At 43.1% G+C, this 25,426-nt stretch overlaps 1 protein-coding gene across 1 annotated transcript in view; it reads right to left on the reverse strand.

Moving 5' to 3' along the window:
• Positions 1–24,708, reverse strand: part of st6galnac5a (ST6 (alpha-N-acetyl-neuraminyl-2,3-beta-galactosyl-1,3)-N-acetylgalactosaminide alpha-2,6-sialyltransferase 5a) — a 39,012-nt gene extending 14,304 nt beyond the window's left edge. Inside the window, exons 1-2 of the mRNA XM_028427655.1 lie at positions 24,384–24,708; positions 23,553–23,762 (exon numbers count right to left, since the gene is read on the reverse strand). Coding sequence (XP_028283456.1) covers positions 23,553–23,762; positions 24,384–24,398 — 225 coding nt within the window. The 5' untranslated portion in view covers positions 24,399–24,708. The remainder of the gene's footprint in view (positions 1–23,552; positions 23,763–24,383) is intronic.
• Positions 24,709–25,426: the final 718 nt, after the last annotated feature.

Genomic DNA, 25,426 nt, shown 5'->3' on the forward strand with positions numbered 1-25,426 from the left:
ATATCTGCACAGTACGTGTATCTACATGGTGTATGTAGTTTATTTTACAATAAATAATAAATAATAAATAAATAATAAAATAATCAAACGCTAAAATAACAAATTTAGCAAAACAATTACAATAAATAAATAAATGACTCCAGCTTTCATCTCATTTACATTAGGTACTTATACACATATTATTTTGCTGTTAGTGCTTTTAATCTGCTGCTCATATGTGTACATGTAATGTTCAGTAACAACCCCCCCCCCTTCTACAGCGTGCACATGACTTATTCATGTGTGTTAAGCTCTTGTACATGTAGTCGGTGTGTGTGTGTGAGGTGCTCTGCACGCATACATGTGTGTTTGTCTGAGCCCTTGAACTGAAGATCAATGACATGCAAACCAGGCCTGCAGAGCCCTCTAATGTGCCCTGAAATATCACCCCTGCAGAAATGCGCTGCTTATTTACATTCTCCTAGCCATAACACATTTACATTTTCTTGGCATTAAAAAGAACAAATGATTATAGCTGGATGTGTTGGATGTGTGTGTGTGTGTGGGGGGGGGGGGAGTATGGGAGTATGTGTCATTATCATCAACATGCTGACTTTGACTTAGAGGCAGATTAGCAGCAAAACAGACTCATCTGGTTAATGAGACCTTAAGGTGCTGGACGAAAAAGGGAGACGGAGGTGGAAAAGAAAAACAGAAGTAAAAGAAAGAAAAAGGAAAAAGGAAAGGATGGTGGATGAGAAAGAGATATATGGAGGCAGTGAGTGCCACCCTTGTGCTGTATTGTTTGAAGAAGTGTTGAGCTAATGAGGTCCTGGTGGTCTACATCCTCACCAGCAGCAGCAGCAGCAGCAGCAGCTTCCATCCATCCCTCCCATCTCCCCCCTGCCCTTCCCTTTCCTACCTGGCAGCGTCTTGACAGCCAATCTGGCTGTAGAGCTGCGACACCAGTGGAGCAGGTCAGAAATCCCATTTTTACCCAGGGGCTTTTAAGTGGCTCCACAGACCTTATTCTCTCTTCCTCTGTCTCACGGAGAATTTAAGTGGGCCTTGCTGGCCAGAATTGGCCTCTTCAGGGAGCTCGGTCAGGCTATTACCAAGAAATAGGCTGGATAGTCTGGACAAGGCTCTCCATTTCAGCCGGAATTACGTGACCCATCCAATATGGTGGTTTGGTTTGAGGCGATGAAGTTGAGGTAAACTGTGGTTTATACCTCTGAGCTGTTGATGTGAGCGCCTGCTGACTCCTCAGACCTGAAAATTTAATTCCAATTGAATTTATCCTGGAAAACCCCACTGAAAATAGGTCTCTGCTTAATGATTCATGCACTAAATGGTTTATAATTCAAGACACATCTATCATTTATGTATTTGAAATCGCTGGCTTTGTTCTTCCTTACTGAACAAAACACCTTTGATCATAATTAGAGGGTTTAATTAGAGGAGTGTGTTTTTTCATCAGTGTCTGCTTATGACAGCTCATCAAAGCTGTGCTCAACAATGTAATTCAAACAAATAATGTACTCTGATTACTTTTATCTTACTGCAGGTGAAAGATGAAAATCAGGAAGTTGTTTCTTCTGTTCCATTAAACAACCAAGCAGCTGTTTCGACTTTTTCAAAAGTTAATTTACGACCAAGTGACAGAAGTGAGGCCTGACATGGATTTAGAAGCTGAGGTGTTCTTATTGGACAAACTGTGTTTCTACACGGAGTCATTCCAACAGATGCCTGTGACAGTCGCCCGGTCCGCTGTACTGCTGCTGTTGATGTTGTCTGTCTTGCCTACCTGTCTCTAGTCTGTGTGTTTTTAAAGCTGTTAATGTTGTATGTCAGAAATGTGTGTGGAAAACGCATATACCATTATGCATTATGCGACTATTAAGCTAACAGAACATATAAGTCCAAGTAACGAGGTTTAGTGGTGGGCTACGTGCAATGCAAGCTTTCATTCAGGAGTCACACACAAACAAAATACTCGTTAAGGTTTGGCATTTAAAACAGGGTTAGGGGTTGTGCAGACGCCATTTTCAGCAACCACAGGGGCCTATTTAACACTTAGAGATGCGGCAGGAGAAATACCCACACATGTTCCATCTTCAAGGACTGAAATGTCAACTTCATGTTCTGTTGTCCTGGCGAGGATGAGCATGTGATGTTGGTTTTCTGTACTGTTACTGTTGACTCTGCAGTGTTTTCCAAATCAACAAGTGATTCATGGGAGTGTACATACATGTTGTGTGATGAAATCTAATGTGCACAGCAAATCTTATCCTCTGTCACCGAACATCATTCGAACAATGTTTGAATACAAAATGGATAAAATATGTTGTTAATGCTGCTGCCGATCAGACCTGTTGCTGACTGACTGAGGCTGCAATCATGATTATTAATATTCAATCCAGCACACCATGTGTGCAGTAAGAGCATGACTGAATGTATGTGTATTTATATATATATATATATATGAGCATAAGTCAACCTTATGAATAGTGCATTTGTGCATTTGTCATGAAACATGACATGTGGAAAAAACTCCCCCAGGAATAAGACAGACTATTGATTTTTTCACTGATTAAAGAGCAGAGGGGTCTGGAAGAGTGAGTGCTGTAGCTGCTAATAATTTCATTATTAATTAATTTCTTGAGATTTCTCTCAGTTAGGTAAAATGACTTCTCAGGACGTTTCATCAAATTCAGCAAACAAAAAGACATAAATGAATGGAAGCATCCATTTTTTATAGAAATCCATTTGATTCACTTCATGTATATTTAATAAACTCACTTTTTACGTTCCGTTTTATAGTGAGATTTTCAGCCAAAGTACGATAAGGGGTAACCTTGTCCCACTTTGGTGCACACTAGGAGCCTGCCCTGGTTTCAATAAGCGCATCAATCCATCCACAGTGGCCTAGTAAAAAAGGTACAAAAACAACAACATGCAGGCAGACAACTGCCCGTCACATCCCTCACTGCCAGACAGCGGAGGCCGCCCTCCTCCGTTTCCTCATTCTGTCTGCATCTGAACCCTCATCTGCTTCCACTGAGCCTGTCCTTCACTGGGCTGCATGGAGCCATCACTGCCTGCCCACCGCTCACCCTGCCTGACTTCCTGACCCGAGGAAAACATGGCTGTCAGCGCAGAGCAGATTAACCTTGAGAGACAGTGGAGGGGATGAAAAGGGTAGCCGGGCCAGTCCCAGACCACCTGGAGAGGCTTTATCCTTGAGAACAGAGGGTGGGTGTCCTGCTATCGATCCAAGAACACATGATGCCAACCATTCAAAATGGACTTCCTGGCTGGTTTAGACATCATGTGTGATTCAGAATGGCACCCGTAGACTGTCCCACTGTGTATAATTAAACAACAGGAAAGAAAGAAAGCCGTAGATGACGCCTATAATCACATATGATTACTATGTGATTGTAGTGGAAAAAGACTGTGCAGCACAGCTGCCCTGATTGGCTTCGTGGTCAGCGCTCGTAGCCCTTCGCTGCCCATGGGTAACACAGGCAATAATTGGTGGTTAAAACTCACATGGCTCTTAAGGGGGCATGAAATCAGCTTTAATTCCTCACTTCATGCCCCCACTCTCCATCCCCCAACTCAGCTTGGTCCCTTGAGGAAAAGACATACTTACACTGCAGTGAACCATTACGCCTGACGTATGCCATACCCTCTCACAGCTGAGGAATAGCATTCAAGTTCTGTTATTGATTTTATGTGTGTGAATGCAGCAGGGAAGGAGGATCGAGCGAAGGGCTTAGCGAGGATGCCGGGTCTTCAAGGATGCGAAATGGAAGATATGGCCAGTAAATGTGAGCATTGAGAGGCGGCAATCATCCCGCCCAGCAGGATGCTGTCTGGCTGTCTTGTATTTTTTCAGAGATGCCACAACAGAGGAGAGCATTTTTCAGCCTCCTCCTCCTCCAGGCTGACCTTTAGGCTTGTCAAAGATGCCTTTGTTTTACAGTCTCCTCAGAGGAAAGGCATCTCCCCACAGTCACACATTAATGGCAGCTTCCAGCAAAGAAGTCTCTTGAAAGTTTCTTATAAAAGTAAAGAAATGGAAATTCTGACCTCGATATATGATGACAGACTTTTATTGTATGTCACCCTGCCCACGTAGGTCATGATTGAAATCTGGTCCTCCATGGCTCATTAGTGAATAATGAGTCACACTTTATGTCTCATTGGTGAGACTACAGACTAAATGTAAGGTTAGATTAGAAATGTTAAGGAAGACAATAAAGGGGCTCTGTTGCTTTTATTCTGAAGTTTACCTTGTAGTCAAGTTGTAGAACTGGGTTGGTATTGTTTCTGCTATTTAGCACTGCTAAACTGCAGTACTCCCATTTGGCCTCTGGGGGCTTCACAGCAGAAATATACATGTTCACAGCCTGGACAAAAAAACTAATTTGTGCTCTATTTCATTTTTATCACAACTGCAGAGGGGGTGGATTTTTATGTAACTAACCTGTTTTAATGATATTAAAGCTTAAAACTTTACCTAACTAAGGGTGAAGGCACTTCTGATGCTGATCCCAGCTCCACTCTCACCCCCTCTTACTCTCCTGAATTTGGATTAACTGAATTTAGGTGGACTGGTGAACGTTAACAGCATGAAGACGGTCAGAGCTTCCCACTCAGAAACCTGTGGGTGACGTCACAGACAGGATGTCTATGTCTTTTAGTGTCTCTCATTTCAAAAAATAAGGGTTAAGCTGCTTTGAGTGACAGATGGGTGCCAAAATAAATTACTAACTACCTTTTTAAGCTCTACCTCTTTCAGTCAGGCACTGCCAGGATGATGCGGTTCAAAACTATAGTGCAGAAAGTCTTTGAATGATTACATGAAGTGCTTGTCCATCTGTATTTGCACTTATGAGCCAAATAATATGACAGACTTTGATATTATGATGACATGACTTCTACTATTTGTTGAAAATGTGGATAATATTTCAAACGAAAACACAAACTTGTCAACTGACAAAAATCCTTTGACCCTTTTCACTAAAAATGCAACAAACCAGTGAAGCAACCACAAAGAAATCCAACACAAACCCTGTGAAACCAGCGGTTTTCATGTAAAGATAAAAACAGACTCCACTGTATCTGTGAATTTGCAAATATTTCATCATTCAGTAACACTGCCTGTGAAAAATGCCATTAAGAAAAACCGATAACAGAGAACAGAAATGCCCCTAAAAAATAATCTAATTTCAAAGCTGGATCCTACAGCGAGAGCCGAAATGTGCAGTTTATGATATGATGAGAAACTGAAAAGACACAGGAAGGAGGAAAGTGGGGCTAAAAGAATGGATTTTACAGGCAGAACGAGGAGAGCGTTAACGAACGGAGAAACAAAACACCAATTAGAGTCTGTAGCTGCAAAGGAGGGGCGGACGTGAGGGGCGGTACGGCGGCAGTTACCAATTAGAGTAAAATCTCAACAGCTGCAGGCTACAGCAGAGAGGAAAACAGCAAACTCAGTTATGGCTGTAAAGTTGCTGTATTTATAGGAGAATCAAACCCAATGCTATTGTGCTGATGAACACACACACACTCTTAGAGACACACACACACTCCAGCAGGTTGAGCGCTGCAGGGCAGAGTCGATGGAAGAGGGCTTGTTTGGAGCTGTTTGTCTGGCATGCACGTTTGACCAGTCATTAGGGAGAGCTGAGGAGGGAAGTAAGCTGAGGACTAATGAAGACGAGAAGAGGTGGAGGAAGAGGAGGAGGAGGAGAGAGAGAGCATGGATATCGAAACAGGGGCAATTAGGGAATCCAGCGGTCAGCAGTCATACTCCAGGTTGACAGCTCCTGCTGCTTCGTCGCTCTGGTCTTAATTAGGCCAGAGTTTTCTGTGAGGATCTTAAAAGAAGACATCTTTGATGGAGGGCAATTATCTCCTTTAGAAAAAAAAATCTGACCTAAAAAAGAGAGTAATGAAAATTCACTGATGGAGTCTGAGTGTGTTTTTTTTTTTTTTGGATAAGTGACACAGCTGATGATCTTGTTAAAGGGAGGCGACTGGCTGAAAAAAAAAGAAGCTGATTTTATCCAAAGTGCCTGAAGAAGAGAAGACACTGGTGGCAAAGTGCTGATCTTCAAAGTGTGCAGTTGTGTAGAGGGCTGTGTGTGTGTGTATAGGATAGAACAAAGGCTTAATGTGCACCTATGTGTGCAGGTTTGTGATCAAAGTAAACGTGTACGGCCGTTAGATGCAACAGTTTAAAGGACATCAAACACCGAAGTACATCCGATGATACACATTCCCATCACGTCGTGTGGGTGCATGGTCAGCACTGCATATATGAGGGCAAAGGTAGCACTTTCTCATTATTTTTTAAGGCTATCTTTGGGGCTTATTCCTGCTAACAAGAGATCACCAAAGAGATCACCTAAGGCTACGTTCAGACTGCATGTCTTAATGCTCAATTCAGATTTTTTGGTGAAATCCGATTTTTTGGTGTTTACAAAAAAATATGCGACTGCTACCACTCTCCTGTGTGAACGGACTGCGGCCCTAAAGTGACCCGCATGCCCAGAAGAGGACACGATGTCACACAATGTGTGCTTGTGTGGCTTTTTTTTAATGTCCGATCGTAGCCAACATAATTACAACCAAATAATATTAAGAAGAACGCAGAGAAGGAAGAGAGCTGTAGCTGCAGCGTATGTACAGAGATGTGTGTGGGTGCGGAGTGGTGGGATAGTGACGTGACTGCTTTTTGCGACACTGACTTCATTCATAATTTCAGAATGACGAGAACCTTTGAACACATCTGTGAGCGCTTTTCTGTATCACTTTTACAGCAAGACAGTCGACATCTCCCTCATCTGTGAGCAAGCGCGTTGGAGTTGGGCTCTAGTTCCTGACAACAGGCGCTGGTTGCTAACAACACCGCTTGTCTGCCAGTTCCTGTGTCGCAGAATTGTGATGTCTGTCACCTTTCACTGACGCAAAACAAAATACGGATACGTATCTGATTTAGGACCACATATGAAAGTGGCCTGGTTTGGATATAAAAAAATCGGAATTGAGCTGTTCAGACTGTCATGACAATATCAGATACAGGTCACATTCGTGCAAAAAAATCGGATTTGGGTCACTTTAGCCTGCAGTCTGAACGTAACCTAAGTTCCTTTTTGACAACTGTACAGGAATAAGTTTTTCTATAACACAGATATTTTACTCATGCTCAAAATTCCAACACATCCTAATGAAAAAAGCGTCACATTTAGTGGTTATGTTGATGTTAATGGGGTTCAAGCCCCCTGACGCTGCGAGCTGTTTTGTTTTCACCTGGTGTTAATTTTCTATTTCGCCAGTGGTTAAGTTTAGGCTTTAATTGTGGTTGGATTTGGCATAGAAAAGGTTAAAGTTAAGGTTATGCATTAAACAGGGTAAGAGGTTCAGTAGAATTGTAGAGTTGTAGATTTTTTTATTTAAGCACCTACAGGCCTCACGTGATGAAAAAAAAAACTTCACCATCAAAACTGACCACAAAAATGTGTCAACAAGTCTGTAATATGTTTCAGCAAACTCTGTCCACTGCACTCTGCTGGACTGAATCCTGTTACACAGGTGTTGCTATTATTGTGTCCACCCACACTCTACCCTCTGCTCTGCCTGTCCAATCAAAAATGCCCTTGTATCCCAAACAGCAAACACCTCTGCAGCTCACGTGGAGCCCAGCTCTGCCCCGAAGGCAGAACTCTGAGTCATTAAACCTTAACTCTGCTCACAGCCTGCTCCAAAAGGTGAAAAGAACAGCCTGTTTCTCCCTCTCTCTCTTTTATCCCAGGTAAATAGGCCCCTTAAACTGGAGCCATTGTGCTCATCGCAGGGGTTCAAGTCCTGCCTCCACCTCTCTCTATCTACCTCTAATATTTCCTCTCCATCCACAGATTAATTAAAAGAAAAATGCCCAAAAGTATTTTTTAAAAAGTGAGCCTCTTCTCCTTCACCTCATCCAGTGTGGGCGACCTGGAAAACAGAACCTTTCCCTGCTGTGAGTTTTCTATTAGTATGGGCTGCTGGAAAGATCGGACCCGGGCAGCCGGCCGGAGTGTGGAAGCCGCCAGGTTGCACCATTACAACACACACACACTGTTGCTTTAATTGGCTCCATATCAGCCGCTGGTGCAGCCTGTAGGATGCTCATCCCTGGACCCTCCACCCAGACAGAAGGAGGTGAGAGATGCTGCTGTGAGGACCACACTGATACATCACTGTAGGAATGATTGCCTTGGTATGAATGCAAAACATGAGGTGCAATTCACCAGGTCACGGAATCTCTATCTGCCCCCCTCCCTTTTTTTTTTGCTCTACATTTGCAGCAGGAGGTGCCAAGCAGAGAAGATAGAGAGGGAAATGACAGAGGGACATTAGGAGGAGAGGGGGAGGCAGAAAGATGGGAGAGAGAGAGGGGGGGAAGAAGGAGCCGTGACAGACAGAGGCGGGCCGAGGAGGGGAAGAAAATGAAAGGCAATCTGATAGATGAAAAAGAGGAGCAAGAAAAAGGAGTGGCTGTCAGAGAAAGAAGCACTTCGGAGACCGAGAAATGTAGGGCAGCGCCTTCAGAGAGACACAGAGGGATTTCAGGGGCATCCTTTGATGAGGAAAAGTTAGAAATGCACACTAGCTCTGCGCAACGCCATCAAAATGACGCAATCTCATATGGTCATTATGCAAGAGAAAGTCTCATAAACATCAATGAAACATCGTTCTGAAAGTGACCACACACACACACAAAAACACACACACATGTGTGAGGGAGGTCTCACATCTGCAAGTGAGCTCACGGCCGCCTTCATAGCCTCACCGTTTATTGATGCACGGGCCGATATGTTCCCATAATCCTCTCAGATCAGTTGTTGGGAGTGATAGGCATAGTTATTGGCCCAGCGTAGCGTGGTAAACAATAGGCTGAATCAATAACAAGAAGATGATCTCGTTAAGGGAAGTGTGGTGAGAGTAATGACTTGGAGGAGGTGTTTGAGCGAAAGATGCGCGCCCCTCCGTTTCACTTTCACATCACGTCCACCGCTCTGCTGCAAAAGTTTTTCTACACAAGATACGGCGAGTTGAAAACCAAACTGAAAGATAAAAGGTGCAGCACAGTCTTAGTGTGGAGCCGAACATATGCATGGGCAGGGATGGCAGGAGAAGATCTGAATATGGCACTCAGCGACCTGTTAACCGTCAAACTCCAGATGACAAGTTTGTTGTGCACAAGTGGCAATTTTCACACCCATTGAGAAAAAAAAAGGAAAAAACTTCAGGACTGGAGAGTGTAGGAAAAAAATGTCTTAGTAAATCCCAATAGAGCAATTACTGCTGTGTTCATGCAATATAACAACAAGCAGCAAGGAAAACAAAAAGAAGACATCAATAATACATCAGCGATACTACACTCCCTATGAGGGGAAGAGCTCTGCTTTCCTCTGAAAACATTTTCACTGCTAAATATTCTAGCTGGAGTGTGTCCATTATGTGCTGGAACAGAGGATAATGAGCGACAGTAACCGACGAGGGTGTGTGTGTGTGTGTATAAAACGCCAGCTGCCAGTGACAACACTCGTCAAGCAGGAAGAATCTCCTGGGAAGCAACAGATTTCATATTGGCACGCAGGACGCACAAGTGTGTCTTTCAGGCTTTCTGTGTTCACATGTATGTTTGTGTTTATTACATGTTTGTGCTTCACTCTGCTACACTTTAGTGGTGAACACTGTATGTCAGACAGACATACACCAACGTTCACCAACGTCAACCATCACGCCTGGAAAAAAAACTCAACATATGGCTCCGTGCACAGAAGCTATGACTACTTTTGTGTTGCTTTGTTTTATTTAAGCGCTTCACGACTGTCACTTCTGATTTAGCAGTTCACTCACAGGCTGCAGAAAGAATTCTTCCATCAAGCTCCTCCACCATTCTTTGTCCAGCATCAAGTTACAAACTGACTTAGAAGACATGTCAGAAACTGTGTAGGCTCCTTTTGTTTGGTGTGTAGAGTTGTTGGTCCTTTTGCTTTGCTGCAGTTAAACCAGTGCCATGTTGTTTTTAGGAAAGTCTTCCAACTTCCTGTTCACTAGAGGGCGCTAGCGGGCTAGTTCTCTATGATTAGGTGTGAATGTAACTAAATTAACTAAAAATTAGATTTTATTTTTGGGCAGCAATACACCTTAGATGAGTCTAGTCTGCCTAAAATCAGAGAAGAAGAAAGAAGAAGTTTTTTTTTTTGCTAATACACTAAGTGTTCTCTTCTCTCTTATGGCCAAGTTAATTTAGACCATGACGCACTACCAGTGTGCTAATGGATGCTGAGTGCTCAGTTCAGATTAGGACTGATTGAATGGAGATCTTCCAATGAGCTCTGCTGCAGCTCATTGGATGGGTTATATCAAAATGGCCGATGCTGTAAAATGCCTTTTGGTGCATGATGTCACTGCTGAATTTCCCTTAAGGGATTAATAAGGTTAATCTTATCCTTATAATATAAGAGAATTTTAGGTATTTTGCTGATCAAAACTGCTCAAATGATTATTTTTACTACATAAGCCTTAGATTTTTGTACTAAAGTTTGCAGGGCACCAGTTGTTCTGGACCTGTGAGGGCTCCTATAGACAGTATATATAGAGTGAGGCTTCTCACTTTGTTTACATTCTCTGGTCAAACAGATGGTTTTAGTGTTGTATAGTTTGTAGATGCTGTCTGAGCTTATTTTGTGTATGTGATTATTATTATGTAAACTACAACAACACTGACAGCAATAATAATAATAATAGTAATGCCCACTGCATGACAGAACTAAGACTTCCAGTGTGACCAGGTGGAACTAGCAGGCGACATGTTTATCCTTTGTTTCCACAAACAGACTTTTAATAGGGAAATGTTATTGAATTGAAACATGACATTAATATAATGCCTATTCATGTATCTAATGAAGACAAACCCAAGTTTTAATCATAGCCACGCTGGTGATTAGGAACATACCAATGAGTTACATTCACACACGTTGATCCGCACAATGACAGAAATCACTCCTGCCAGCGACTCTGGAACGGACTCACATCAGTCAGCAGCTGTTTGGAGTTTTTTTTTTGTCTCTCTTGGTTTTATCACCAAGGTGATGAGCCTCCCCCACAAACTCCAGGCTCATTAGTCTAATCCGGAGAGTCTTCTGCCTAGCAGGAATTCATAAAGACACAAACAATGCGTGCATGCATGCTAACAGCTTTCTGTCGAAAAGACGCTCCCACTGCGGTTTTTTTTTTTTCCCCTTTAATGAGCCTTGATCAGCTGCTGAAGATAAGGTGAGCAACAGTGCTGCAGTATAACAGAAGGGATTTAAAGCAAGTAAAAACAAGGAAAAGTAAGGAAAAGTAAGGAAAAGTGGCCTTAATGATAATTATTATTAGATGAGTTAAGGGGTCACGTGATTACGTGTAGGATTTTATTTGCATGCTTTATTTCTTAAGAAGAATATTTTCATAAGAGATGACGTGCAAAATATCATCTAAAACAATTCATTGTGTCTTTTTAAAACAGTTATTTATGTAGAATCTTAATCTACACGCCACAGCTGCCAGATAAATGGATTAAATGGTAAAATATTTCCCTTGACTTCAAGTATTAAGCTGCATAAAATTGACTCTGCTCCTCTGTGCAGAGCTCTGAGGCTGAAGTTTGTTTCTCGGAATGTACTTGTAGAACCATTAAAACTGATTTAAATGCCTGTGTGGTCGATACCGTTCCTCTCGGTTATTAGCTGAGCATCTGATGCTATCACCATCATCATCGAGGCTCTCGCTGCATTATTAATGAGATGATGATGGACGGAGGAATTAACAGCGTGATTACGAGCCGAGGAGATGGAGTCATCTACAGCTCATAAATAGACAGATACTATTTTGCGTTGCTAAAATGAGCCTCTGCATCTGGTAATTTTATTATCTGCAGCCAGCTGTCTTCTTTTCCTTTCTCTCTGAAAAAACGACAATTAAGAGCGATCGCAGACTTAGAGCCTGATTACGCTTTTGTTTCAAAACTCTCCTCGGCTCAGCATCGATGTGTTGGTGTTGATATTGGAGGAAATCTGGGGTCGAAGCAGCGATTTGTGCCAATCAACTGAAGGATAACAAAGAAACTTTCTAGCTTGATGGCAAATAAGAACACTTTGAGTCAAGGCGTAAGGTTTTTAAAGAATACTAGATTAAACAGTGTTTGAGCCTCTTTAGAAGTGATGTTCTGAAAGTTGAATGAGAGACTTGTTTTTATACAGTGTATTGCTGTTTATTATACTACACTCAGGTGTTGCAGGTTAATAAACACCTGAGGTTGATCTTATTATCTCAAAGCACAAACTTTCTGGAATGTGTTTGTTTTTGTTGAGCTGTGGATCAATGCTTGTTCTTAAACGGTACTGATTTTTATACAGCTGCAGTAAAGTTTACTCTTATGGATAATTAGTCTGGGAAATCTGGTAAATGGTTTGCCGCTTTTCTACCTACTTTTTTACTACTTCACAATTTTGTGCACACAATTCACGCACAAATGATGCAACAACTGGGCGCCATTTAAGGGTGAAGTGTTTCATCCAAGGATGCATTAGCATGTAGCCTCATGGTTAGGAGTCAACCGCTCTACCACCTTCCCTGAGAGAGAGCGACTGAATCATTTACAGTTTAAATATGTGATTTGTTTGGGTTGTGTCGGCCTGTTTGCAGTTCCTCGTGTGGCCACTTGAGGCTGGCACCAAAACTGAGTCAATCCCCGTAAACCTCCATGTTAATTTGTTCAACTTTTACAGCAGAAACAAACATATGTACAGCCCGGTACAAACACAGATTCTCTGGTGTGGCCTCAGTGTACACATCTGTGCGTGCTACACCTCTCTGCCTCTGAGTCAGGCTCTGCCTTCTCACTATAGGTGTTTTTAAGGAAACCAATAGGTGCTGTCATGGAGGATTTGCACATATATATATTGTCTGGGTTTTGGCATCCCACCTCTGTTACTGTTTTTATGGACTGAATTCAAAGCCCACTCATACGTGATTAGTCACTAGCAGCCTGGACTACAACCAGAGACCTCAAAGCTTCCACAGGCTTGATCCAGCCTACAGATTCTTCACACAAGTGTTAGATCCACTTTTTTTGTCCTGTGCAGCAGTGTGTGTGTGTGTTTCCACATTTATTTGTTCATTTTCAGTGCAAAGAGTTTCAGATTTCTAAGCCGAGAAACATTTGATCAATATTCTATTTTTACTGCGGAAATTGAAACTCTTTTTAATGAGATTTTGTTGAGCCAGTGAGGGTGACACCACACCAACTACACCCCTCCAACAAAAATCAATTTAGTCGTGCTGACAATCATGGAACCTTCCACTGTTGACCTACATGTCAGTCTGACCCACTTGCTGCTTCTGAGGTTTGCCCAAGATCTCAATGAAGTTAAAGTCTGTGTGTGCAGATCCTCCAGGAGGGGAGAGGTGTGAGGTGTGCAGCGCTGTATCTACCAGCGTGTGTGGACACAGTCGTGGTGAAATGTTTCAATTTTCACTTTCTGGAACAAACAAACACACAGTCAGTCAGTCACACCTGCTTTTTCCCAATGATTGACAACAAGTGTGAAAACAGGCAGAGCTGCAAGGACAAATTCTCTCCTCCACACTCCTCAAATTACTGTTTCCTCTGCTGTCCAAGTTCTCTGCAGAGCTGCACTTACACCTCTGTTTTGGCAGCAGTGGAGATGGTGTACTATCAAAAGAGTGACAGGAAAGATTGATTTCCAAGTACAACTGGCTGTTCTTTGAATGCTCTTCCAGTTATCACACACACGATGACTGACGTGACATAAACAGCAACAACAAAAACAAAGTCCGTGAATGAAGGAGGTCAGATGGGGGAACGATTTTAGCCAAATATAGAGTTGCAGCAGTTTGTCTCAGACTTTTCCCACTTCACCTTCATTCATTAGCTGCTGTCTGGTTCAATTTGGGTTAAAACCAGGCAGGCTGAAAAGTCAAACATCAAAATGCCAAAACCTGCAGTTCCTCCAGTGACCACTTGAGGGTGTCTCCGAAAGTGAGTCAAATCCTATAGATTAATACTCAGCCTTACAGCAGAAATGATGATCTCTCTTAAACCTGTCAGGGTTAATAGTAACAGGTTCACAGTGCATTGCTTATGGCTTATTGTTTTGCATAATTAAAGACACTGGGGTCCAGTTTGACTGACACGTGGACACCACCTTAGGTCCCAAGTGTTGCCCACTTCAGCTCCTCTTGTGCTCCACTTGTTCCATTTAGCTCATATTAATCCAAATTAATTCTCTTTGCTGTCATGAAGGTGAGAGAGTTTACATGCACCTGAACCACAGGAGGGCACACAGCTATGTTAACACTGGACAAACTGTGACCTCTTCATGTGTTTGTTTAGCATCACAATGTGACAACATACAGCGCCCGCTAAATGACATGACACATGGCCAGCATGGTGTGCAATCCTCAGACTGCCACATACAGTATCTCAAAATCTTCTAGTATGCTTTTGGGTTTTGTATCCCTGCACTCGCTTGTTGGAGTGTGTTCAGTTGTATGTGTGTTATAAATGTTGAAGCCACTCAGCTGCCGCTCAGTAACTCCAGCGGCACTGGGAACAGTTTCTGTGAAGGCTCTGATCATAAACTGCTTACTGACAGTTACACTTGGCAGACGGATGAATTTACACTTTTTCAGCAACTCTCTTCAGGTAATAAAAGCTCACGCTGAATAAAATGTTTTTTGGCCGCATATACAGCCTTTTTGTTGTTTTTGTTTTAGATGTGATGGTTATCCATTCTGCAGCAGACACAAGAAGAGGCCGGTGTGCCTGCTGAACAGCCAAATAGCTGGAAACCAGATCTAAGCAGCTGCAGGATATTTTGAGTTTCATAAGATCGCATCTCCTCTGTATGATGGCAAGCTTTTGATTAAAACATAGTTATTCTAATAACCTATTGCCTTTTCCAACGCGATTTTAGTACCCGCAGGCTTCTTAAACCCACTTAGATGCAGACTGAGACTTTTTCTCATTGTCAGATGAGTCAAAAAATATATAAACCTACTGAAACTACAGTAACAGCATGAGGACCAGCGACAGTGTTACTGCAGTCTTATGTTGTGGTTAAATGTCACTAAATAAAGAGCTGGAGCCGATAAACACCTGTGAGTTTGTGATTGAGATTGTGCAGCTTCCCATTGCAGACAATTTTTTAAACACTGCTGACCACGAAGAACACATAAGAGGCTGAATTTCTGTTATTTTGTCATGACTGATCTCTGCATATTTCCTTCATGCTCATGTGTGTATCCAATCTGGACTGAACACTGAAATATATATATATATATATATATATTAAGGTTTCTTGGCATTAAATAATCATGATGAATTGGTTCTTGGATTTAAAAAAAATCTCAATGAATATACTCAGAAAAGTCCTGTTAAATTTCTACCCTAAAGTCTGCTAAATGATGCTGCAGATAGCAGCGGAGGGGCTCCGTTAGGCTGAGATCTCATTAGCCCTCACAGAGCAGTACTGTCATCTAAAACTAGTCTTAGAACGTCTGGCCCATCTGCAGAGATTTGGCTTCCCCTGACGGGAGGCTGGTATCGATGTAACCAGAGTTAATGCGGAGTCCCTCCAGCAGAGAGGAAGCAGAGGAAAGCGGCTGGAGCAGCTCTGCAGGTATCTAAGAAAAATGCGTACTCCTCAGCACCTCTGGAGGTGTAATCAGTGGGCTCGTCAGTGAGCGCGGGACAGAAAGGGCCTTCAACGAGCAGCCATGACACAGTCTGCTCAATGATGGCATATACATCAAAGTCAGCTCTGTAATTGGGCTGTTCCAGCGACTGAACTTCAGCAGAATAGGCTACAAAAGGCTGTCTTCATGGCTCCCTGGTGCTTACAGTGGAGGTTTCTTCTTGTCACTTCTTGTCTTTCACACAGTCGTTTGCTCTGTTTTTTGCTACACTGTTTTGGCAAATCCCTGGTCTCCATAATTAATAACCTTGGCATCCACTATGCTTCTAATCTAGAGGGGAAATGCTCATGGCATACAAAGGGAGATTACACAAAAAACACAAATAACAGTTTGATCATTCCTCTCTCCCCCACCGTGGAGGGCACGCTCATTAATCACGCCTAAAGAGCTGAGTAATGTAGCCGGCCTTGTGCGCCATGGAGCCAGAGTACGGAAAAGCAAAGAAACCGGGTTTTACTACGATGCTTCTCGCCAGCCGTCATTTTGCATTTGCTCTTAAGCATGCAGAAGGCGGCGGTGACGGCACGTCATCTATCTCCTGATGTTGTGCCAAAAGGTATCATCCATTTATCATAGCTTAACCTTTTCAGATCCTTCACAGGTCTCTCAGGGCCCTAAATAAGAACAGCACTCCACAGGCTACAGCTTACCCAGCACTAAAGGTTAAAACACAGAGAGGTATGAAATAACCATTCAGCCTCCAGAAATCTTCCTCCGCTGCCTTTATGTTGAGAATGTATAACTTCCCTAACCACAAAACGCCAAAAGGCAGCGAGTGTAAGATTACACACACCGTCGAGGGAATGCTTATCGAGAGGCAGCGTCCCTCCTCCCACCCTTCATCCGTAATTGCTTTCCAGGCCTGCACTGGGAAGAGCCCGGAGCTGTGTTATGTTTGGCGAGAGCAGAATGCACTGGAGATAAGTTGAAATCCAAGACTATGCTCCAATTGGGACCACTGTGGCATAACGAAACCACTATTCTCCTCTCCTCAGTCCGAGCAGAGCATTTTTAGTATTCTAACAAGGTCTCTGCATAAAAGTAGTGGTTATCTGTCACTAATGTTGCATTCAGTATGTGTGGTAATTTAAAAATGCCAAATGGCAAAACAGACAGACCTCACACACACATAGAGCCCTGCAGACTTCACAAACACCATTACTTCACATACAGAGTCCTTGGCCATATCGGTCTAATTGGGGGATTTTCTGTCTTGCTCTCCAGCTGGCTGATTGCAAAGTAAAATCCTAATGAACGGTGAAAAATGGCTTCGTTGCTCGCAGAAGATGTGGCTGTCTGACATGAAATATTAAACATCTCACTTCTCCAGCTGTCACTAAAGCTGTGGTTGGGAGAAGGATGCCTTGTCACGTCTCCTTGGCACAGATGGCTTCATGCTCATGCCTCCAAGCAAAGTGTACCTCGTCAGAGCGGTTCCAGCCCCTGATACGTCTGAATCCGACTCTGACCTGTGTTTGTGCTGAAGAGTCTGCTTTGTAAATTTTCCGTGCCATCCCGGTGGGATTGTCTGCAGATGCACAGCAGATTCTGCTGATTTTATTTTCCTTTGGATTATAAAAATGTCTGAAGACCGAGTTTAAAAGGGAGACGTGGGTGTATTGTTGAGAGCAGGTGTGGAAATAAGCTTATTTGGCTGGTTGTTGTGGCCTCTTTGAAGTGGCGCTGTAACAACATTAAATTTTTACTGGAGCCATAAGAATTCATAATAACAAAGGAAAAATATGACTGAATTTATCTTGACTTTTCTTGTGTGTTGGACTCAAACAAGATTAGCTCTCTCTGTTCTTCAGCGCCTAACAAACAACCGGAGAGGGAAAATTTGGACAGATTAAATTTAACAACACAACTAAGCTTTTATTTTTTTAAGTACTTGCAGACTTAGGCGTCTACTACCAACACCACTGCTGTGTCTGAAACCACACAGAGCTCACAGTACAGTCCACCATACAATGGGTTCAATGTGTAATTAAAGCTGCAAGCAGCATTGCGGGCCCTCGCGCACCTTGCGATCCGCGGGGTCATTGCTGTCTCCTCTCCTATACTCTCCTGTCCTTTGCTCTTCTCTCCTCTCATTTCCAGAGATGTACAACAAACATGTTTACAACTAAAATTTTCTTGCCGCCAGTAAGTGGCGCTGTGACGGTATCATCCTGTTAGCATATACATCTGTTCAGACTCGGGTCCATAGCAGTACTGTAAGATTTTGTCCACGTTGCATGAAGTATGTTGGTGGTACTGCAGAAAATAGAGTTGTGGTGAATGGTCAACTTTGAGGCCATGCCCCGGCCACACCGTAATACTTTTGAAAGAGTTTTGGAATGCGTCTATTCTCTATGGTGTCCTGAGTGGACACAGTGATTTTTAACTCGATTGGATAAAGTATGCGAGGCGTGAAAAGTTTTGTAGCAGGGTCACAAATCGCCAAAAATGGCCACAAAATTCAAAATGGCGGACTTCCTGTTGGGTGTGGAGGGGGGGTCCAAGAGACTTTTTTTGTGCGTCTTGGGGTGAGACATATGTGTACCAATTTTCATGATCCTGTGTCAAACTGGCCAGGGGGGCTACACGTTAGGGGGCGCTATAGAGCCATTTTCCCATGTGTGAAGAAGAGCCATAGCTGCATACTGAGACGCTGAATAACCTCAACTATATGAACATATTTTTGTTTTTGGTAAATTCTATCAATACTTTATCCCTACATTATGACTGCCAAAACAAGGCCAAAAACATCTAATCCATGTGGGGTTTCTGTGTTTACTTCGTATGCTTTGAACTGAAGCTGAGGGATCAAGTTGGGGCTAAAACATGTTCATGACCTTTACTGAAATTACTACAAGCAGCAGAGGTGGTGCGTACAACCACACAGGAGGCAGGAGGAGGTGAATCATTGTGTAATGTGATTTTTTTTTTGGTTTGACTTATTTCACATGATGTTCTGTTCGCACAGTTACCCCGGACGAGCAGTCACCAGTTCAGTTTTAGCTCCAGGTGGAAGCAAACCAGGCTAGTCACATTTCTGCCGAGCTGCACATCACATCATCACAGAAGCATAAATCAAGTTTTATATTTACTGTCGCTGCCAGGTGTTTAGCAATAAGGCAAAGAACCATGCTGGACACTGTGAATGTAGAGGTGCTAACATGATCCAACTGAAAAACATCACATGTGAGAGGAGGTCACAATGCTTCACTCTCATCACGGGGCCCCTTTACTTCCATTCCACCTGACTAACAGGAATCTGCATGATTCTGGTGTCACCGAGACAATCAGAGAAAGACGGCTCATCCTCCATCTCCACTGAGAGACGGGCGAGTGTGGTTTCCTGTCTCCAACTTCACTTTTTTTCCTCCTTGCTGAGAAAATAAAAAGCAGGATAGTGCTGGAAGAAAGGAAACCCTTTGGGATTTCACTCTCTGTCTTTCGCTCTTGTGTCTGCTTCTACCTCCTCCTTCACTCTCTTTTCTTTCAGGCTGAACCCTTCCTTTCTCCTATATTCTCTTTTATCATTCTCTCAGTCCTTACCATCCCCAGATTTGTCCTTTTCTCTCATTCTCTTTGCCCTAACTCTACAATAGTTTCTCTTTTCATCTCCATCCTGAGACTCTTTCTTTGCTTCCTTATCTCGTCGCTCTCCTTCACAGCATTAGACCAGGCCAGCCAATTCAGCTGCAAAGCCTGAAATAAATTACCCTCCATTCTGACCTGAACCAACATGTTGGACTGAAAATACCGAGGTTGAAGGATTTAATGGATTTTAGATGCATAAATAAAGACCTGACGAGGACGGTTCAAACAATGTTTTTAAAGTTCTGGCAAATGTTTCAACATCTTGGCCAAAAGTCTGCAGAAAACTTCCAAATGTTTTTTTGTTGGGTTGTGAGGAGTTTAATACTCTGGTGGAAGATAAAGTGAAGAGGTCAAAGGCTGACTGGCATTGCACCCTGTGTGCCAGCCGCCTGATATCTCAGAAAGATCAATATGGCAAAGAGGTCAGGAAGCAAAGATGAGGAAGACAAATGTTCACGTCAGACTCAAACTCTGATCATTCACTGCACTGCAGGAGGAAAAAAAAGCCAAGACAAGACCAGCAACTTTTCCAAAGCTCATCCACGCTGTCAACCCACAGGGAGGACACAATGGCCCTGAGAATGAATGCTAGGTATTTGAAGACTGTACTGCGTAATGTACTACCACATGCTGTAACAGCAATGTGCATTCAAATCATAAAGTATTGACTGTAGCTTGAGGGGAGAGATTGTGAAGAGTGACATAGTAGCACATTTGAAGAAGCATAAATGATGTTCAGTGGAGCTGTGGCCCTAATTGATGTCCCCTGTCGCCAAAATGTCAATACGTTTATTGCCAGAAGAAAAAATAAATTGGCGGTTTACTTATGATGCTCGGCTGCTCCAGTTCACTCGAGGAAAATCAATTCTCATCCATAGCTGGGTTTACTGACGCATTACAGACAAATCCTCATCAAATCAAAACATGCACGGTCACTGACTATTGGCATTTCAGGCAGTGAGGAGAAAAAAAATGATGCTGTGTGGCCCGTCGGCCGTCCTAAAGTAAGACAGCAATGACTCATTTCATATTTATTTGTGCGCCGTTCGACTTCAGAGCGATCTGTGTGACTTGGCCGTGCAGTCATTTTGATACAGAGACAAAGAGCCAAGCAGCCTCTGGGTTATTGACCGCAGCTCTCCAAATATACAAACTGGATTTTAATATTTTCTATTAAACCAGGCCCGTACTCCAAATCCTATTAAAAGTTTTCACACTTATAGAAAGAGACACTCTTATTCTGAGCTGCCTTGTGTTATATCAAAATAATACGCGTCTTCTGGCAAATTCAGCACATCCTGTAGAGACATTTTAAGCTCTTTATGCAGCTTTATTGCAAGATAAATATTATTAAGATTAAAATCTCAATCTCACTAAACCGCTGGTATCTGGAAACATCAACCACAGCACACCACAGCTCCGCAGTCAAGTCTATTAATGTAACTTGTGGCTGTGAAAATGCCCATGTTTGATGATGTCACATGTATCCATGCAAAAACAAGGAGTTGGGGGGTCTGTCCCTTGGCGGCAGGATGAGTCATACATATTTTTATTGTTTTTTCAGGAGATGGAAAATACTGAATTACCAACAAAACACCTTTGTTTAAGTCATTGGTTGACTAAGTACTGGTGTATAGTGCACTTTAGACCCTTTATTTAAGCAAATTGTTGCGAAATGCCCAGTGACATACTTCTACCTATGCTTAGTCCTTCATCCATACCTAGCTACGGATGAAGTGTCCACAATGTTACTCATAGGTTTTCTGAAGATAAAAGTCCCTGCAGGGGGTGGTAATGGGGTGGTTAGAGGGGGCGGTGGACAGTTACCCAAGAAAGTGGACTTTCACCCAGGAGTCTGAGGTTTAGGTCCCCTGACACTGCAAGGTGTTTGGATTTCGCTTGTTTTTTTAAAACGGTAGTTTTTAATCACGGCTGGATTTGGCATTGACTTCATTGTTTTTTTGTACCAGAATGGAAACATGTTTATTCCTGCTGTAAAGTTTGGCATTTTGTCATGCAGGTCTATGGGGACTGAGGCTGCTAGCAGGCAGAGCAAAAGTCAATCATGATCTGCAAACTTCCTGTTTGTGTCCAGCTGAGCACCTTTCATAACTCCTTGCATGTCTTGTCAGCTGTCTCGTATCTCTCAAAAGTAAAACAATTAGAAAGAAAATAAAACCTGAAACTTCTTCCAAGTATTCAGACAAGTCCAGTCGCCTCTTGTGTTTAAATTCTTTAACACAACATGACCAGAGATGTCTTATACATCATCATGCATCCGTATGTCAGACAGGTAATGAAAACACCCACCAAAGGCAATGTGAAAGAGAAACAATCAGCGTTCCTCCTGAGAAACCTTCCAGCTGATGTTTCAGTCATATTAGAGGCTTTCACACTTGCTGCTTTGTGCACCAGAGAGAATTCTTAAAGTGAATAATAGTTCCCCCTTCTGCTGCCAACCTCCATTTCTTTGTCACAAGATGAAGTGACTCTTCAGGTTCCCTGGTGTTTAATTTAAAAGAAGTTCATTTACCAACCAGGCCATACCCCCCCAAACACTCAGAGACCAATGTTTTGACTCATGAATCTGTGCAGCTGATACATGTTCATGCTGCTTATTTGTCTCATTGGCACAGCAGCAGCCTCCTCTAAGAGCAGGCAGCAGGCTGTCCAATTACTCATATGCAAATCAACCTGTGACATAATGTGATGATTTAATGCATAAGCAGATAGTCTCCATGAGACGGAGATAGCAGCATAAATTGGGCTGTCACTTATGATGTCTTCAGTCCTGTCACAAACAGCCACAAGCTCGGGGCCTCAGAGCCCAGGGGGCCACAGCAGTGACCGCTCTCGCTGTAAAGTCAATCATATGACTATACAGTGGGAGGCAACATGACTACAACCATTTAACAGGGATAACGTAACACAATAGCATTTTGCTACAGGTAAGAGGGCAAAGAAGGGATTCAAAATGGGAATACACTTAAAAAACATAAAAAAACTGATGCACAAAGTGAGATGCTAAATGATAACCGATTAATGCAAAATGTGCAAATGTCAAGAGAAGGATGCAACATGTCTACAGCGAGTGATAATGAAGGAAGGCCAAAAGTTGAGGCAGAAAATGACTACAAGGGAAGGAAAAAAAGATTCAGAAGAAAGATGCAAAACGGCAAGAGACACAAAATCACAACAAAGCTGCTGAAGAAAAGACTTTAAAAGAGAAGAAAATGAATTCCAGAGGACTAAAATGACAGCGCAGGGATGTAAAACGAAGAGTGGGAGGATGCAAAATGATGACAAGGGATGCAACATTACAACAGGGAGATGTATACGATGAAAAACACACAAAGACTCAGGGACACAAATGACAAAAAAGATTACAACAGAAATGTAAAAGAGCAATAACAGTGATGATGTAAGTCAAATGACAAGAGAGGAAAAACAGCACTACAAAGGTAGAAAGCAGCTGCAGAGAGCCACAAGTCATCTTTGCGTCTTGCTCCTTTGCATTAGTCGTGGGTGGCCTTTACATGCCAACACTCACTGTTTCACAGTCTGTCTCTGAGTTTGACCCAAACTTTGCATTTCATCCTAAATCCACACACACGCCCATCAGCCACACTGTCTGCAGCGAAGCACACTGTCCTGTATGTGGTCTTAAAACAAGCCTTCACAGGGTGATTAGGTCTGCTTTACTTGCAGAGCCTTCGCTCCCCAGTACTCACATTGATTGGTTTCTCCTGGCTTGGTAAACAGATGGAAGTCAATACACCCCTACAGTGACGTCAGGGTTCACCTAGCTGCTGGGTCTCCTGGGCTTATCAATTAGAGCTTAGGAATGCAGCCAATGATTTCATTCGTAGCCTAAGCTGTTATTAGTAACGACAGGTGGGTATTGAGTGTGGCGCAACACAGTGCGGGGGAAAATTGTGATAAATGACAGAGGAGAGGCTCTCTCTCTCTCTCTCTTTCTGTGAGTGGAGAGACGGCTGCTGGTCATTATATAGGCGAGGAGTGTGTGTGTGTGAGAAGAAAGATGTAGAAATGTGTTCCTAATGGAATAAAACTTCACTTACTAAGCCTTCACTTTGCCACACATTTGAAGCTCTGCGTAATGGGAGACGGATGTGGCCACATCTGTTTACCTTATGGTCGATGATGCCGCTGTATCCCTGGAGGATCGGGGGGTGAGGCTGGGCCACCCTGACGGAGGCTTCAGTGGGCCGCCGCAGCTGTTCATTCTGCCGGATGCGCGTGTCGTTAGCGTCCCTGGAAGTGCCGTTGAAGCTGCCGTTGTACACGAGGAACAAGCTGGCGCACAGGAGAAGCACGAGAAGCACGGCTACCCCATGGCGCTGACACAAAGACACAAGCAGATGCTGACTAATTAGCGCTGTTGCGCTGGACTCACCATCATCAGCATCATCTGAACTTTCTCTTAATTCATCTCGCGTGTGGCCAAACTTAAACAAACAGCATGCATGTTCATGCTCAGGTGCGTTCAGGAGCACATTTGTTGCGTAATTTACAGTGAGAGCCACACATCTGTGGAAAACTACAAAGTAAAAGTTCAAGTGAAGAATCAGTTTCAGCTTCTTTTCTGAATAAACTCTAAAACGCAGATGGATAAAAGAAAGAAAACAGCTTTTGATGAGTTTGTGGCACAGCGCCACTGTGCACAGATTGTTGGCTACTTATTTTTTAATTGAACTGCTGTCAAACACTAGTGCCTGAAACAACGAGATTCCGTGCACTTTTTAAACAGAAGAATCTGCATTAAAGTGATAAAACAATCCGCTATCATAGCGCAGTGATCCGGGCGTCAGTGCCAAACAGGGCGCGCAGCTGGGTGTCCATTGTTCAGATCCTAATCTTTTGATCCTGCGCTGTACTCGCGGCCGCGTTACGGCTTCACACAACAATACTGGATTTAAAAGCCAGTTCTCTACAGTGCTGTGCGCAGCGCAGACCTTTACCATAGGTGTCTTCATTTTGCGGTGCGCTGTCTTATGGATGCGGCTCAGTGCGTCTGGCTCCACTTTCTCTCATGGTCCGGCGTCATCTGCCCGCATCCTGGATCCACTCCGGTCTCTCAGCGCTGTGCCTGCCTGCCTGCCTGCCTGCCTGTGTGTCTTCAGACTGGAGCCCAGGCGCAATTCATACAGAGGAGACCGAGGCGACAGATGTTCACTATTGTACCACTACTGGGTCTTAAAGCCCCCCGAGTTTCAGGGTCTGGAAAGCAGAGCTGCAGCGCTCCAACACTACCTGCAACAGGGCGATAAGAGAGCGCTTTGTTTAATGGTTATTTCCTTCTGAGCGATATTTGATGAGAATCTGGAGTACAGTGAACCCACGCCATGTCATCCTTGATGTCTCCTGCATAAAACATGAGCTGGATTATAAAGACAGGAGAACTTGCAGCTACCCACAGGGATGGCTGCTCTGTTAGGCGGATTACTGGTGAAATGTAATCGTGCATTTGTACTTTACTCAGATATTCTTTGCTGCTCTGCATTTATCTGGAGCCTTGTTACTTTGCAGGATAATACATACATGATAAATGAAGTGTGATGTGTTGTCACGGATTAAACTACAATGCTGCAAACAGAACAGTGCACCAGCAATAAAATCTAAACGTGTCACCTTTAAAGGAGCTTTGTGGCGAGGGGAGAACACTTTGTTGGCAGTTGTTTGGATATGTATTACTTTAATTTAGCCACCTCTAATGCAGTCTGTTGACAGGAGGCTATTTTTTAAAGTATCTAAATTCTTCATGCACAACACGTATTTAGTATCACATAGTGGACAAGACAGCTCAAAGCACATGCAAATGAACAAAATCATAACAATCAGTGCATGACATATATCACACAGTAACACAACTCCACAGGTTAGTATGTGTCCTCTTTTAGGGCTGAATGCATTTTCCTCTTTTTGTTTACTGTTGTCTAAAACGTGGTTTTTCAGAAACACCGCCTGAAAGGGTGGATAGGCTCTACACTGTAGACAAGACAAG

The sequence above is a fragment of the Parambassis ranga genome, chromosome 17 (assembly GCF_900634625.1).
Source record: "Parambassis ranga chromosome 17, fParRan2.1, whole genome shotgun sequence".
NCBI classification, from domain to species: domain Eukaryota; kingdom Metazoa; phylum Chordata; class Actinopteri; family Ambassidae; genus Parambassis; species Parambassis ranga.